At 51.7% G+C, this 16,219-nt stretch overlaps 4 protein-coding genes across 4 annotated transcripts; all 4 read right to left on the bottom strand.

The window, feature by feature from the left end:
* Positions 1–130: 130 nt before the first annotated feature.
* Positions 131–1,452, bottom strand: T069G_10712 (PCI domain-containing protein; the record flags this gene model as incomplete). The annotated part of the gene is made up of 2 exons (XM_056177922.1): positions 131–160; positions 226–1,452. 2 exons carry the CDS (start codon positions 1,450–1,452, stop codon positions 131–133), a joined length of 1,257 nt encoding a protein of 418 aa, XP_056024212.1.
* Positions 1,453–2,364: 912 nt separating this feature from the next.
* T069G_10711 (tim17/Tim22/Tim23/Pmp24 family domain-containing protein) lies at positions 2,365–3,432 on the bottom strand (the record flags this gene model as incomplete). Its single annotated transcript, XM_056177921.1, has 5 exons — positions 2,365–2,741; positions 2,841–2,971; positions 3,081–3,107; positions 3,174–3,289; positions 3,400–3,432. 5 exons carry the CDS (start codon positions 3,430–3,432, stop codon positions 2,365–2,367), a joined length of 684 nt encoding a protein of 227 aa, XP_056024211.1.
* Positions 3,433–4,228: 796 nt separating this feature from the next.
* On the bottom strand, positions 4,229–6,796 carry T069G_10710 (DNA polymerase beta palm domain-containing protein; the record flags this gene model as incomplete). Its single annotated transcript, XM_056177920.1, has 2 exons — positions 4,229–5,505; positions 5,575–6,796. The coding sequence occupies 2 exons, from the start codon at positions 6,794–6,796 to the stop codon at positions 4,229–4,231; spliced, it is 2,499 nt and encodes an 832-aa protein (XP_056024210.1).
* A 2,511-nt stretch (positions 6,797–9,307) lies between these two features.
* On the bottom strand, positions 9,308–13,063 carry T069G_10709 (uncharacterized protein; the record flags this gene model as incomplete). Its single annotated transcript, XM_056177919.1, has 4 exons — positions 9,308–10,709; positions 10,758–10,850; positions 10,914–12,167; positions 12,366–13,063. The coding sequence occupies 4 exons, from the start codon at positions 13,061–13,063 to the stop codon at positions 9,308–9,310; spliced, it is 3,447 nt and encodes a 1,148-aa protein (XP_056024209.1).
* Between the last annotated feature and the right edge of the window lie 3,156 nt (positions 13,064–16,219).

The following is a 16,219-nucleotide window of genomic DNA, read 5'->3' as shown; positions in this document are numbered from 1 at the left end:
TTGCAGATGTTTTATCGTTGTATCGTATCATTGCCACATTAAAATCATCCCAAACGCCTTTGAATGTCTCCTCCGTGAACGCCGGTGCCATTTTTGCATCGCTCCCATCGATATCTCTCTTGGATGGATCCTAGGCCACAAGATTCGCTGCGACAAAGGACTATATAAATATTTGAAAAGTTAGACAAAAGAGCGTAAAACGGGGGAATGGGGGGGAGACGTTACGGGAAACTCCTTTTGCAGGGAATTGATGACATTTTCCACCTCTTCAGCCAGACTCTCGACGTTGGCGTCCCACCTGCGCATCTCCTTGTTTGCGACAACCTCGGCGCGGCCGCTGCCCTTCTCGCCAGAGGCCTCGCCGCCCTCGAACCGGACTATGCCCTCGAGCTGGTCCATGCGGCCGACCAGCCGGCCCTGCTCAATCATACGTGCGGTCGTCTCCTCGGCCTTGTCTGCGTCCAGGCCAAGAAGTGCTCCCAAGGCACCGAACTGGATGTTATTGTATAACCTCGACACACCGAGCAGGTTGTGCTCCACGACGGCCTTTGCGAGAACGGTCGATCCGTCGGCGGTGGTGGCCAACTGGTGCGGCTGCAGGCCCTCTGCAAACTTGTCCACCTCGGCAGGCGACAGCAGGCGGTCCAGGAACATCTTCTCCAGGATGCCAAATTCGGCGAGCTGTGCCGACCTCTCGTCTTTGTACAGTCTGCCCAAGATGCGGCTCCTCATGGGTCCAGCGGGGGCCAAGATGGCGCATTTGACTGCCATGCTCAGCGTGTGAAGGCGCTCCTCCTCGGCCACGGTGGGGAAGAAGCTGATCTCGTGGTACCGCTGGGCGGCGAAGAGGAAGTCCCGCTTCGCGTCCTGGATGCGGGCCTGTGAGAGGCGGAAGTGCAGGTTGAGGTCCGGGTCCGAGACGGTGTGCATGATGTTCTTGAGCTTGTTGATGTACATGTCGGCGGCGGTGTCATCGCCCACCTCGAGGTAATTCCGAACGATGCGAACCCACACACGCGCCTTGTCCGCGTCTGAGACTTTCCGCTGGGAGCTATCCAGCGGAATCTCAGCGAGGGCCTTTGCAGCATCGAGGAAATCTTCGTTGTTCTCGTGGGCCGTGGCCACGAGCTCGTAGATGGTGGCAGCTGCATCGAAGAAGGATGATGGCTGGGCGGCCAGTCTGTTCAGTGTGCGGTTGCCGACCTCGATCCACAGGCTCTCCTTTTCGATGCTCTTGAGAGTGGCGATGAAAGTGTTTAGAAAGGACCGCGAGGCCACGAGGCCGAGGCTCTGGCCGAAGAAGGAGTCGAAGATGGCATCGAGATCGGCTGCGGTGGTTGGCGAGGCAAGAGTCTGGATGTCGGCGAGGATGGTTTCGTAGATGGCGCCTTTCTCGCCAGACTCTGCTTCTGCGGCGGAAAGGGCTGCGGCGAGCTTTGGATTGGGAGCCATGGCGGGATGGAGATGTCGGTTGAAGATGTGTGAAGATGGGAGGTTGAAAGAGAGTCGATGCGTGTGTTGCCTAAAGATGAATTGGAGCTGGTTTTGGCGGGGCAGCGCCGAGCTATAGCGGGGTAGCTCCCGGAAGACCGCTAAAACACCAAAATAGAAGATGCAGCAGTTGATCGCATTACACTGCAGTGCCAAGCGGAGGTCAGAAGAAGCGACGCCGCAAAACGAATACATGCGTACATTCAGCAATATAAGCACTCACTTAGCTTATCAAGTAGCGCTTTTATAAGGGAACGCCTAGGTATTCATCCAGTACCCGAATTTGACTATATTTTTATAGTAGCAGTTACTATAAAAAATAAATATAATAGCAAATACTATAAAAATATAGATATAGTAGCAATTACTATAAAAAAATATATATAGGAGTAGTTACTAGAGAAACGTAGATATAGTAGCAGTTAAGAATGAAATATAAATATGATAGTAGATAGGTACTTGAAGAACAGATGTATAATTTAACCCGTGGGTGTTCGTAATCTTCTCGGTCTCGGTTTTTCTGTCCTCCGCTTGAGCCAACCGATCAACTTGAATTATTGAAACTATGCCAGCTTACAGAACGAAAAGTAGAAAGGAACTTTTCACAAATGGTTGATTGGGATTCATTCAATTGTATATATAATGCAAAGAATCCCGAGACCATCCAAGACCAACACCTGTCCAATGCTCTCTCTCTCCGTCCCATCTCATGCCATGTATTTGTTGCCGCTATAACACTCGAGACATCCAGATAGCAAAAACGCCCTCCAATAAAACACAATGAAGCAAATGGCAGTACACATCAACGCCGACAGTATACCTGTTAAATCCAAGAAAAAGAGCTCGCTCTAAACAAGACCACTTTCACATGCTCTATTTGTTATGCCACACCAAGGTCCTCAGCGAGTCCCAGCTGTCGCAGTCCTTGTAGATATAAGTCATGCTGCTCCTGAGACTCGACTGGAGATCCTCCGGGTGGTGCTTGAACAGCAGCATGACCATGCCCCACGACAGCGACGCAAACGCGGGCCAGGCGTAGTGGGTGATTTGCGAGTGCAGCGGCTCGCTCGACACGACGGGCAGGCCGTGGCCGGGCTTGACGGCGATGCGCGCCAGGGCCAGGGCGACGCGGGCGAAGATGTAGATGACAATCTGCTGGTTGACGGACGAGATCTTGCCGTAGCGCTTGGAGCGCTGTCCGAAGACGATGTAGCCGCCGAGGAGACCGGCGAAGAAGGAGTCGAAGGGGCCTGTTCGCAGCAATGTGTGAGTAGGGGGATTGTTAAAATTCGATACTCATATGGAGAGAGTGATAAGAAGAGGACGTGTGGGAGAGAAAGATATCATACCCTCCTTGCCAGGTGTAGCGCCATAGCGTTTCAGCGCCAACATCGTAATCTTGTATATAGAAGCAAACTTGGCCAGGTTCGTGGCATGCTTCTTCGTTGCTCGAAAAACTAATGACGCCTTTTCTCGGAACCTATCATCCAACTCAAGTCAATACCTGATATCCATGTGTGCGTGTGTCTGTATAAATTCGCCATCGCCATCGCATTCAGAGTCGGGATCGTCAACGAGGGAATACGTACGTTCCGGACCGGAAGAGGAAAATCATCCTGTCGCATCACACACATTAGCACAATCCCATCCCGAATCCATCCCGCGCACCATTCGCAACTTACACCAGCGCGTGCGGAAAGCGCACTTTCGTCCCGTAGACTGCGCCGTTGCGCGCCGTCTTGAGCAGCGACAAGACGTCATGGTATACCGGGTCTACTACGATGCCCTCCAAAAACGCCTATTGCAAAAGAGTGAGCCAGCTGTATTGACATTTTGTTTCTCCATTTCCTTTCGTCTCAATCGGAGGGTAAAAACCCCAAGGGGAGTGAATCGCAAGGCTATCCATACCTTCCACTCTTCCAACATCCACGAGGCAGCCATGGTGCCTCGGCTATCGACGCCCGTGTCAATGTACCAAACACGAACACTAGAAAGGGAGCGCGAGGATCTCCGCAAGCCGCGCACAAAAGAGGAAGAAAGGAAGAGCCAAAAAATAAACGATAAAGAAGAAGATTGTCAATTTCCTCGAGCGTTTGTGCAAAGTAAGATCGAGAGTTCGGGAGGAGAGAGAGTTTGAACGTTTCGTATGTAGAAAGGAAAAAGGGTTTCGGTTTAGCTCAGATCGGTCGGCTGCTGATGACTTGAGCCTCGGTCGGGATTTGGCGCGATAAGATAAATATGGGGAAACCGATTATGAACCCCGGACGGAGCAGAAGCGTCAAATACGTCACTTTTTGGGGGAGGGTGGAGCGGAAGAAGTCCCCTGGAGCTGCCCGCTAGAGACTGCTGTAAGATGGGAAATCTCCGCCTATAGCTGAGCAAGCTTAGCTCTTAGTAGACTCAGATGCCGGATCATTTTGGAAGACTGATTCGATGTTTGGACGGGACGCCACCTCCAGGTCTTTACCCCACGCTTCTGCCTTTTCACATGTGATTCTCTCTCCTCGTGCTACTTACTGCATATCATCCAACCACGTGTATGTAATATGGTATCACTTGTACGTAAAGCTAAACGACATTATACATTAGATCATGTACATCAGAAGACGAATTGAATCCAGAGTACTCCTCTCTAGACGGTCCATCGTAGAACCAACAACCCAGCCATCTATATGCAAGTCAAGCACTTCTAAGCTCCAAACGTATCAAGCACCAAACAAACCATTAATATCCAACTTCAACACCACCTCTCCCACGGCTCCCGCCACTTCACCCCCAAAATCTCAAATATCCTCTTCTCATCCCTACTCTCCACCAGCTCCCCCGCCGTAATCTTTGCTCGATTCGGCCCCCTCAGCACATCTCTATACAGTCCCCGCTGGTTCAGCCGCATGCCCTTCTTAGAGGCCAAGAGCCGCATGCTGCGGTTGAAGATGTCGTTGCCGGTGAAATAAATCAGCGCCGCGCCCAGCTCTACCTCGGGGACCAGCAGGAAATCGATTCTTCGCCAGATCGGCCGGTATTCGCCGTCCGTGTCGTTGAGGCCCTTGATTTTGGGTAGCACGCAGCAGCCGTGCCATTTGCTCCCGTCGCCACCTGATCGAGATGATGCTAGACGAGCTACTAGGAACTTGTCTCTCTCCAGTTGGTCTAACAGGCTGTTTAGAAGGGACTTGAGGTCCGCCACAGACTCAGTCCCTGGCTTCGTTACAATAAAGTCGATGTCGTGAGAGCTCTCCGCGCCTCGGCGGTAGCTGCCCCCAATAATGAGCTGTGCTGCCGAATCGATCCGAGCCGCCGCCTTCTTGACAACCTCGCCCAGCGCAGTCACCTCCTTGCGCGGTATCCTAGTGTTCAAGTCATCGTAATGCTCCATGCCAATCAGCTGACTAGGCGTCAACTTCACATTCTGCTTTACATCCTCGAGTGTTCTCCAGCCCTGCGCAATCCACTGCTCTGCTATTTTGTTTCCCACGCCGTAAATCTTCAAAAATGTTTGCAAAGCGTGGTCTGTAGGATCCTCCTCTGCACACTCAAGTCTCTTCAGCTTATCTGTCGTAACAATCTCCTCAATCTTTTGCGCCAGTCGGCGACCGATGGTGGGGAGTCGATATGCTTCTTCTTCGGTGGTAATCTTGACGCTCTGCTGTTTCAAGATGCTGATGGCCTTTCGGTACGCAATTGTCCGCCAATGGTCGTTGACCCTTTCGTAGTAGCTGTTCATCTTTTGTAATATCTCAATAGTGCGTGCGTTTGGATTGTTTTGGTTAGCATCTTTCCTCCCGGCTCTATTGCAAGCGAATCGGTCTTCGAATGCTATTGCTTTGCTGGTTGGTCGAGTCCTCCTGGACGATCTCCTCGTCCGCTGTGATTCGGTCTCCGATTCATAACGATGATCGCGATCCAATGGAGCTTCCGCTTCGTTACTCGTAGACTGAACATCCTCCTCCTCGTCAATATCTAGTGGTAAATCCTTAAACTCTTGCAGCATTAAGATGTATTCTGACAACTCGTCTTGCAATAATGGAGTATTGCCTTTGCCACCATGCTTCGTCAAACTAGGGTCTTCTATCCCCGTATTACCGTTCGATATGTCCTTCTTGGGCTCGCCAGCATCTTCCAAATCAAGCACAACAGGTTGAGAGTCTACGGCCACCGCTCCAGTCCTGCTCCTTGTCACACGACTGCCTAGTGACGATTCCTCGCTCTGTGAAGGCGTCCCTTTTGGTGGAACATAGTCCCATTTCGCTTTGTTATGATGCTGCGGTTTCAGCGGTAGCGAGCTAACTGTCAATTTCGACTTCGGTTTCTCCTGGGCTCCGGAATTAGTAGTAGGAACAGGAATCTCGGGCTCTTTTCCCCGTTCATCCACCTCTGGTTGGCCATTCACAAGATACTTGCGCTGGCTAGCATCCACAATGGCACGAAACTGGATGCAATCAAGAGGGTAGTCCTCCGTAACCACCTTTGGCGGCGCTCGATCCCCAAATCCATCCTTTGGCCACAGCTTCTCAACATCCCTGTACTCAAGCTTCTTCTCCACCACGACATGGGTAGCCATCATCAGGTCTCTCGTCCATGTCGCTCCAAACTCCTTTGCTCTGTTGATTCGCAACCGCCTTGCCGGCGCAATGTCATTGTCCGGGATGTAAAAGAACGACAAGCCCTTGAATATCTGCTCAGCCTCGGGGCGCGCATTCGGTCCTGAAATACGCCCTCTCTTATTACCACGTGCTGCCTTTGTCGTCATCCCAGCCTTGACGTTAACAGACGGTGATGATGACTCTTCAGAGGCACTTTCCAACGATCTCTTCAACGATGCTGACGTCCGAGGCAGTTCGGGACCATCTTCAATCACAATCACCTCTTTGCCTCTCTTTTCTAAGTTCACAGAAGGTGTCTCTTGAACAACATCTGTCACGCCATCCAACAGCGCGCCAAGCCGCCCCTTTGGCCTCGGCTTCCCCGGTCCAGTCCCCTTAATGACTTTTCCAGACTCGGGTCGAGGCGCGGCGATAACTTTTCGGGGCGTAAGATGCTGCAGCCGCCTTGACTTGACAGGCAGAGATTTGTCTTGTTGCTTTCGAGCTTGTTGGTCCTGCTGTGTTCTTTGTTCATGTCTTTGCGTTTGGTCTTCTTGATCAGGGGCATGTAAGCTGGGCGCGGGCTGAAAGAAGCCCCTATGAAGCTCTCTCTGTCTCTCCTCGCGCGCATCGAAAGCGTCGTCATCGCGCATCCCATCATTTATGAAGGAAAAGCTTGAGAGTTGATTGAAATAAGCCGTCTTGGATTCCATGTCGTCCATTTTGGAAGTGAATTAACGGGTAGATAGTCTTGCACTTGTGCTTGCGCTGTTGCGTTTACACGCCAACAAAGAGCGTGAAGGGGAATGAACGTCTTTGAGTCGCATGCGCCTTGGACCATGAATTCTGCAGAAGATAGCGGTTATTATTAGAGACCCGGACCAAAAGCATCGAGGTTCAAATGTTTGGCAGCGATTTCTTGGCTGTTGCTTGCACAGTTGATTCGTTCACATGGTGTTGAGGTTTCAGTAATGTTGATCGTGCACGGAATCAAGTTTGGAGCTGAGTCCTTTTGTAGAGCTGCTGACTGTGCCACTTACAGCGGACTACCTACCTAGGCAACAGCGCCTAAAACACTTGACGACCTGGAGCCTATTAGCGCCTCAGCCATCCATCTGTAACAACACATGTGCTTTGTTAGATCTCTTCAACTTAAAGTGTCATGGAATCAATCCATAATGTTCGCTACTATTCGCTGTCATGCTCGCTATCTAACCAATACAAAAATAGAAGACATCATCACCCTCGCTATTAAACCCTAACAAATACCAATCCAGCTCAAAAAATCTCCCAAAATAGCATCTCCAGCCATCTACTACACCCGGCTCATCACATATAATCGTAAACCCTGAGCACGGAGAACATCCACCACAGCCAGAGCATCACCCACAATCTTTCTATAATCATGGTCCGAGACCTCAGTTGAGTCAACTCCGCAATCTGCGCCAAGTACTGCTTGTAGTTATATCTCTTGAGATACAAATAAACGAGCTACACACACACCGGAGTCAGTCAGCCTTGTCCCAAACAAAGAAAATCAACTTTTGCTTCGTACCGTGTCTGCCAGGTCTGCAAAAGGCGCCAGAAGCAACATCAAGACCAAGACCTGGTGCATCCTCGTCGTGCCTTCAAACCAAAACTCGAGAACGTCCAGTGGCTCCCCCGTATAGACAAACGCTGCCGCTTCCACTATAAAAGACAACGCCCCGATGGATGCAGTTGAAACAAGCACGTTACGAACCATCAGCTCCGGCGTCGCCTTCGAAAAGAGCATCATATCGTGCCTCAGCTGCTGTTGTTCCAAAATTGTTTAGAATCAAGATGTCTAACAACGTCATAGGAGGAAAAGAAAAGAAACTCACGTAGCGCCAAATAGGATCAACCGTCCCAAGATACAAATACGTCCCCAGCACCCTCACAATCTTTCCCCTGACCCCTTCATCCGCAACACCGCTCGCCCATAACGCTGCATCGCCCACAATCAAACACATGAGCCCCGTCCCAACTTCAAAAAACCAATCCCTCTTCCACAAGGTCGCGCTGCCAACCATCTGAGGAATCCGTCTCTAACCCTTCGCCTGGGGTTCCCGCTTGCGCTTCGGCTGGCGCGGCAGCTTGTAAGGAGAGGGCCGCGTCCTGAATTCGATGATGAAGAGGCATAGCCAAACAAAGTAGCAGAAAACTGCGCACTCCAAGACGCCCTGTACCTCGCCGTTGGTATCGAAATGCTCTTTGAGAGAAGGGCGGAGCGGTTGCGCTAGGAGAGAGATGAAAGAGAGTGCCCAAAAGACAAAGTGAGCTTGTGCTGATAACATGATTAACACCCTTTTTCAAGGGGGTGATGGCCGATAGAATATTCAGAAAAAGATAGACTGCAGTTTGAATAAGCGATAGTTTGGATAATAAGCGATAGTTTGGATAATAAGCGATAGTTTGGATAGTAAGTGATAGTTTGGAGAATAAGTGATAGTTGTTGAATGAACTGACGAAAAGAAGAGGATAGTAAAGAGAGAGAGAGAGAGAGTTCACCAGGTTGAATGCCACATGTAAGTCACCCCGTGACGGCAGGAGGCAACACGAATCTTGAGATTCTGTAGCATCAAATGCACTTTCTTTTTGAATAATCACATTGCAATCTGCTATTACTGCAAAACTAACTTCTATATACAAGTACACAATTCAATCCGTCTCCCCTCCCTTCTGCATGCCCGCCAAAGCAGTAGTAAAACAAATATTAGGAAGAAGCATTTCTAGATAGTAGTATGCAAGATAAGATCCCCTCCATGCAGTTTCTCCAACGGCGTGTGTTCAATGTTGTAATGCAAGACTGTTTCAAGCTTTTTCCGATCTGTAATGGCCAAAACCCAGAATTGTTGCGTTGTATATAAAACATGTGTAAAGCTGGTCTCTCTTTTGGGGCTGTCCCCAACTGTCCCATGCAAAATAGAGAAAAAAAATATACTCCAAACTCCTATATAGCTTCTTGAAGCGCCAGTAATTTTGAATGCGTCTTGTTCAAAAGATAAGAAAAGAAAGAAAACCCAAATTCACACAACCGCCGACTCTATTAGGCGTCAGAATAATGCCGTCATCATGCAGATGCAAAGCAAAGCAAAGCAAACTCCAATCGCTGAATGCTGTTTGACTTATTCCATACATTCCACCTCTTTAATTAGTATTATGGGAATAGCGCTGGGCGACTTTAACATGGCTCCTTTGTTAAATCACGCCCCTCAGCTTCGAGCAGAAAAGAATCCGCCAAAGCCAGCCTTGGACTGCTCCTTCTTCAGCAGCTGTTCAAGTCGCCTAGTCTCCCGAACTGCGGCCTCGCGGTCCTCCTGGAGGTTAAGGACTTCTACTTGAGCCATGTTCATCTTAGCCACGACCTCTTGCATCTCGTCCTCTGCTTCGGCGAGGGCCTTTTCAAGCTCAAGGACACGCGCCCGAAGCGTCTTCATATCAGCCTCTTCCTCGAGGCTCTTGGCAGGGATGGGTTTGGTGCTCAGCAGCGGCTTAGGGCCTGACTTGTGCGCAGAGGGATCAGAGGGGTCGGCCTGAAGGCGGCGTAGCTGCTCATTGTGCGCCTCACGCAGTCTGGTAATTTCCTCTTCGTGGCGGACGACGCGGTCCTCTGATGCAGTCTGGGCGGCGACGACCTGGTCCTCCAGAACACGAAGACGCTCCTGGAGCTCCGAAATGCGCTGCGAGTTGGTCTTGCGATCAGCCTCTCCCCTGGCGACGGCAGCTTCCAGACGCTCCCGAAGCTCGGAGTTGGTATCTAGCTGCTGTCGAACCTGAGCGGTGAGCTGCTCGATAAGCTCGGCAGACTCTTTGAGCTGCTCCGCCAGAGTGTTGTCAGCCGCAACCGATTCGGCATCACTTGCCGCGAGGATATTGATCTGAATCTTTTGCTGGTCAATCTCCCTCCTGGCTGCGTCACGCTCCAAAACTGCGGCGGAGAGTGAGCGCTCCAGGCGTTCCATGGCCTCCTTAGTTTCCTCGTCAGAGTTAGAGTCCGCTTCTAGCTGGCGGATGCGCTCCAAAGACTCGGCGTATGAAGCCTGTAGCTCTGTGTACGCATTTCGGAGAGACTCGGAGGTAACGGGCTCACGTGCAGAGTCGCTAGAGCTGCTCTGGCGAGCAAGGGAGGGAGGAATTAGAATATCGTTCTCCTCGAGGAGACCACGGAGAGACTGAATCTCTTCCTCAGCTCGGTCAAGATCAATCTTCAGGCCGCCAAGGCCCTTTTCAACCTGCCATTTCTGCTCGAGAGCATCTTCGGCGCGTCGTCGAAGGAGATTGATTTCCGTCCGCAGCTTGGACATATCCTTTTCGAAGCCAGCTTTTCTTGGCGAGACATTCGTGAGTCGCTGGCGCTCATTCTCCAGCATGCGAATCTTCTTCTGGTACTCCCGGTTTTGGAACTCGTGTCGTTCCAAGAGACTCTTAAGAGCGCCGTGAAGAGCATCACGCTGCTCTTCCACGTCTTTCAATCGCTCGAGCAAAGTATCTCTAGACTCTCCCTGCGTAGCCGCCTTGAAACTATCGGATCTCTTAAGGCCGCCAACTCCGGGAGGTGCCCGGTTTCGAGGGTTTGCAACCGAGTTTGAGCGCCCAAGTCCCACTGAGTTCGACCTAGACAAGCCCCCCAGGCCAGAAAGGCCCGACAGGCCTATCACTGACATTCGCTTGGTGGGCAAGTCTTCCAAGCCGCCAGCCATGGAGTTGCGCAGTGAGCTGTTCTCGCGCTTCAGGGTGTGAAGCTCCTGCTGCATCCTGGAGGACTCATAAGTCAAATTAGCGTACTCGGCAGCCTCTGTCTCCAGGCCTTCAACTCGCGCTTTCAGCTCCGGAACAACCTCATCACGGAGATTATCTCGCTCATCGGAGGCTTCCTGCAGCTGGCTCTTGAGGGCAGATAGAATGTCTTCAAAATTGGCCTTGGACTGGCGCTCTTCTGACAGTTTCCGCCTCAGCTCCTCGCATGTGTTCTCCAGTTCCTTGATGCGCTCGCTGGCGTCTATGTTGTTGATCTCGACCACATCCACTTCAGAAGCTCTCTCTTGAAGCTGCCTAATCTTCTGGTCGAGATCCTTCCGCTTTTCTCTCTCTTCTTGTAGTTTGGATGTCAGTTCAAGGCGAAGTGAAGCTTTCTCCTGCTCCGACCTCCTTTGAACCTTTTCGATTTCGTCTCGGCCCAATTCAAACTCGCTGAGCTTGGCTGTGCTATGGCCAGAGTCGGAAAAGTAGTCGCTTGTTCTCTTGCTGCCGGTTGGCTGGGGACCGCTGTTGATTTGCTCCTGGAGCCTGTCAGCCAGATCTTCTAGGTCGATCTCGCGGCGGATAGATGCAGCCAGCTCGGAGCTGATGGCTTTCAGCTCTTCCTCCATCTCGTCGACCAAGGCTGTATTTTGGGAAATGTGTGGTGAGTGCGTGGAGAAGAACGATTCACGTTGTTGGGCGAGAGTTGATGTTGCATTGGGCTTTGTGTGCCTGGATGATAAGCTGTTCGTTGAACGTCGGTTGTCATTGGCCGAGCCTTTAGCGGTCGGTGACAAAGGAGACGGGGAGGGGAGGGACGAGAAATCCGTGACCGAAGGTGAAGGATTTCCCCAACCAAAAATAGACGCCAGTGGAGAGGTTGCGCCTGGTGACCGCGGCAACGGTTTGTTCAGCTTGGGCGACCCGTCTATTGCTGCTGACTGTGGTGAGTCGTCTATGTATGTATCCGGCCCTTCACCTGTCCGGGCGGAGGGGTCGACTTTTTCTAGCCGTAGATGCGGAGGTGCGTGCTTGATTGGTGCTAACATGGGGGGAGATGAAGGAGGATTTGAGTTGTCGTCGTCGTAAATGGACTCGACGTCGGAGGTGGCGTCCGTGATGTGGTTGTGGTTGTGAGCTTTGACAGAAGCACCGTCGGGAGTGCCGTCGGGTGTCAGATCTGGGAGCAAATCGTCGTACACTGACAGGACATCAGAGAGCTCCGAGTCAGCTGTTTCAGCGAAAGAAGGTCCACCGTGGGTGGAATTGTTTCCCGAAGCAGTGACTGTTTCGTCGTCGCTTGGCGCCGGCGCTGTTCTGGATTGGGACTCTCTGAAGGGGATTCGAGTTAGATTTTGCAGTCTTTACTTGGACAATGGCACGGATGTGTCTGCTTTTATTCTAGACAGGGGTGTGTGTAATAGAAAACAAGAGAGAGAGAAGAGAAGAGGGAGGTGAGGTGAGGTGTGTGTAGGTGTGTGTGTCTGTCTGTGTGTGTAATAGAGAGAGGCAGAGGAGAGAGATACTCACTGTTGAGGAGCTTGCACCGGGGCCTTGACAGAGGCAGGGTACTCGTAGAAGGTGGGACTGTCGACGGATGGTGACCGCGCGAATCTGTGATCGGGCTTGGGCAGCTCGATGGTGGTGGTGTTAACCCGAGGCGAGCCCTGGGCAAGATACTGCGTGACAAGCGAGGACGACGCCGCGGTGCTGGACACGGGCTTCCGCTTGATGGGACCGGAGAAGCGAAAGGGAAGAGAGGAGGCGACGACCGGAGAGATGACGGTGGGAGCAGATGTATCTACGTAGTCGAGCGTCTGGGAACGGCTGTGACTGGCAGAGATGCTAGTGCGTATGGCAGCCGGAGGAACAGGCGCGGCAATGGTGGTGGTTGCAGTGGTTGCAGTGGTTGTTCCGGGGTCGAGGTTGGTCTGGAGATGGAGATGGTGGTGGTCTTGGTGATGGTGGCCGTCCTGGTGGTAGCCTTGTTGCTGGTACTCCTGGTGGTACTCTTGCTGGTACTCGTTTTGGTAGTCCTGGTGGTAGTCGTCCTGGTAGTCCCTGTAGTACTCGTCGTCTTCCTCGTCGTCTGATTCCTCGCGAATGGTGCTATGCCGCAACGGCGATGGATGTGGAGAGGCCCGAGATGAAGCAGATTGTGTATCAGAGTCTGGCAGGATCGACGCCATGGCTCCGGGCCCGCTGGCAGGTTGCGATGCGACGTCCATGATATTGAACAGCCGTCGTGGGGGGTACGAGAGTACGAGCGCTAGCTGTCGGATCGGACAAGAATCCTATACTGGTACAGCACTCGTATACGAAGAAATGGGCAGCAGCAGCAAGCGAGGTACGAAGAGCAAGAGGGCCGGCCACCAGAAAGCAACGCTCACGACACGAGTCTTAACGCCGGTGGCAGGTTAAAATTGCCCATGAATCGGATCGACTGAAAGGGACGGTTGGCGAAGAGAGGCAACGACGCAGGTCCAAGAAAAGAGCAGAGCCACTAACTCTACTCGTGGTAGGGCCCCGGAGCAAGAGGGGGGATTTGGAGTTAGGCCCGTCTTAGTCGGCGACGGTGAGCCAAAAGCTGCTGGGAAAGGGGAGAAGCGAGGCTCGAAAAAGGCATCCAAGGCTGTGGGGCAGGCGAGGGTTTGTGGAGGTTGCATTTCAATTGATTGCTTTAGTATGAGTAGTGCCTGGGTAATCTACCCCCCTGGTTCTGGTTCTGACGAGGACCGTTGCTTTTCTACCAGTTACTTTACTGCATTCCGTCTGGTCTTTTTGGTTTCTTTTGTAATAGGTATGGTCTAGTATATGATATGGGATGGATGAGCGTTGTTAGCGCCTCTTGACGTTCTATCTCATCACTCCTCCGTCCTGATTGGCGAGCAATCAACGACCCATCATCTCACGATGCCAGCTGATCAGATAGCATATGCAGGTATGCGCCCAGCACTCAATCGCCCGGAGCTGACGGGCATTTCGGCTACCAGAAGCGCGCAATCAAGCATTTTGCCAAAAATAAACGCCCAATTGGCCGAGTGAGTGCACAGCCTGATGCCACTTTTCGCATGTTCCAAGCACAGTCTCTCTGCGCTAGGTTGAGCACCAAAGAAGCAACCTGGAAATAAGGAGGTCCAGTCGAATTGCGCACGTTGGCGAGCTCCTTGAGCCAGGGCCACACCATGATTTCGCCCCGGTACCTGCGCTAGCGCTCCTTGGCCAGGGGAACACAGCGGCCGCTAGTTCAACGTTGGCTGTCCAGAGGCCCTGACTGACGCGAAACATTGAAGCAATCAGGTCCAGGTACATAACGGCTGAAGCTTCACAGATGCAGATTCAGGTACAGGTACAGCTGGAGATTCGGCGGGCCCTGTCTGTCCTGTAAAGCATGTGCAGCACAGCAAGTTCCTAGGCGAGCCGGATCAATTTCAGCCGCCCCTTGCGCCGAATGCGCGTGCGAACGAACACAATAAAGGAGCGACATTGGACGCAGCTGGCATGCAAGCAATCTGATCCACCTCCTCGAGTTTCTCTGGTTCCCAGTACAGTACAAGCACATACTCGTCCAGGTAAAGTGCCAATGGAACACAGAGTTTGGACTGGTGTTTTAGCGCCCTGTCTTGCATGAGCCACTAGCTGCAATGCATGCAGGTACCAAGTCGGACAAAATGCTGAATGGGGCACCGACTCTTGAGCCGTCAATTGCAATTGGATGCACATTTGATGGTTCAATGTTGCAACTTGCGAAATACCACGGGGAGCCTTATCTCGCCTACAAACCTCCCCGGCGTTAATGCGGGAAACCGTCAGCAAATCGGCGGCGCGTATGCAACAAGCATCAATCTTCAGGCAATATAAGGGCGAGTACTAGTACCTGGCTGCATCGGTGTATTGGCGCGCGGAAAGGATTCAGTTGATTCAATTGGCTGCCCGCGGTAAACGCTACCTTCGCTTCTCACCTTCGTGGCGGGCCAAACAATCGACTGGCTGGGACAAACTCCAGCCTTTGCCGCCCCGGCCAATGTTTTCCAACCTGAACCTCAGGAATTGATTTGATCATCTTCACAAGGGCATCCACATCCACTTAAAAAACAACCAGGGCAAATCAAGCCATCTTCCATGTTCGAGGCGCCTCACTGCGCGCCTGGTGGCCTCAGCGCGATCGCATCCCCTTAGCTCAGTAGATGGGCGTTGGCAATGATTGCTTAGTATTTTGCCAGTGCGCAATTTCAAGACGACATAATATTCCGTGAAGCCAAAGCTTTACGCAAAGGCTTGTAATTAACTACTAGGTATCTACTCTTGGATACGCATTTCGTACTGATCCCCTGACACACGCTCCCTTCTCCCTGAAAGAAAAGGGTGCATATAGACCACTTGTAAATTCTTTGGGCGTGACAAGGGCCGGATTCTCACTTATTCTCAGCCCGCCAGTTGCCCAACTAAGCACTCCGTCAAGTCAACCTGCAGCGGCGTTGTCCGTCCAAACTCTCCCACGGCGCAAGCTCCAGCTCCCGTTGGTCATGACAAGACTTTAGTCGGGGATTGTTAGTTGTCTAGTTGGGCAAGGTTAGTATTGTAGGTGGTAGCATTTTGGTTCCAGTTGGGCAAAATAGTCCCCCAAAGTAAGATTACCTCTGGAGCCAACATGAACCATTGAAATCCCGTCCCCCAGCAGAACTAACAGCATCTCCAAACAAGCCTATCGAACACCCAAAAAAGGACCCTGCGAGATTAAAACCCCCAGATTCCACTGTATCTATCCCCAGGCAACCAATTTAATCTCATCACCCCCAAAAGGGGCATCCAACCCGTCACATCACCAACTCAAAACGGGCACACACTGACGGCACGCCCGCTGCTCCCTTCCTCTTCCAGCTGGCTCTCTCATCTCATCTGTCCTGATGATCACGTCTAGTTTGCGTCTAGCTCTGTAAATCAGCCATGGACTAGCCCAACAGCACCGATGTGACACCAGGTTATGGTGCTACACCTGTTCTTGTCCAGCCTTTATGCGCAGTAGATTACACAGATCGCCGTTAGACATCGGGTCTCTTGAAATGACCTCTTGCGCCTCTCGGCAGTTGCGGGACATTTTTTCCTTGTGCGCGAGTCGTACAGAGGCATTTATCATATACACTCCAGTTTATAGCATAGAAGCCGTATCATCCGATGATAGTAGCCCCTTGCATAGAGGCTGGAACTGCCGTTAAACCAAGGTGCTACTTGTACATCAAGAAGAGATAGGCCAGGAACTGGTTTGGTTAACCATGTTGAGAATATGATCTTGACAATTCCGACGAAGCCAATAATTAAACGTATATGTATCCCTTCTATCAATAACAATCTACCTCTCGCCTGAAGCCCCATATAGACAAACA

The sequence above is a fragment of the Trichoderma breve genome (assembly GCF_028502605.1).
Source record: "Trichoderma breve strain T069 chromosome 7 map unlocalized scaffold00007, whole genome shotgun sequence".
Lineage (NCBI taxonomy): Eukaryota > Fungi > Ascomycota > Sordariomycetes > Hypocreales > Hypocreaceae > Trichoderma > Trichoderma breve.
Note: the sequence above shows the minus strand (reverse complement) of the source record. Positions and strands in the feature narration are given on the sequence as shown.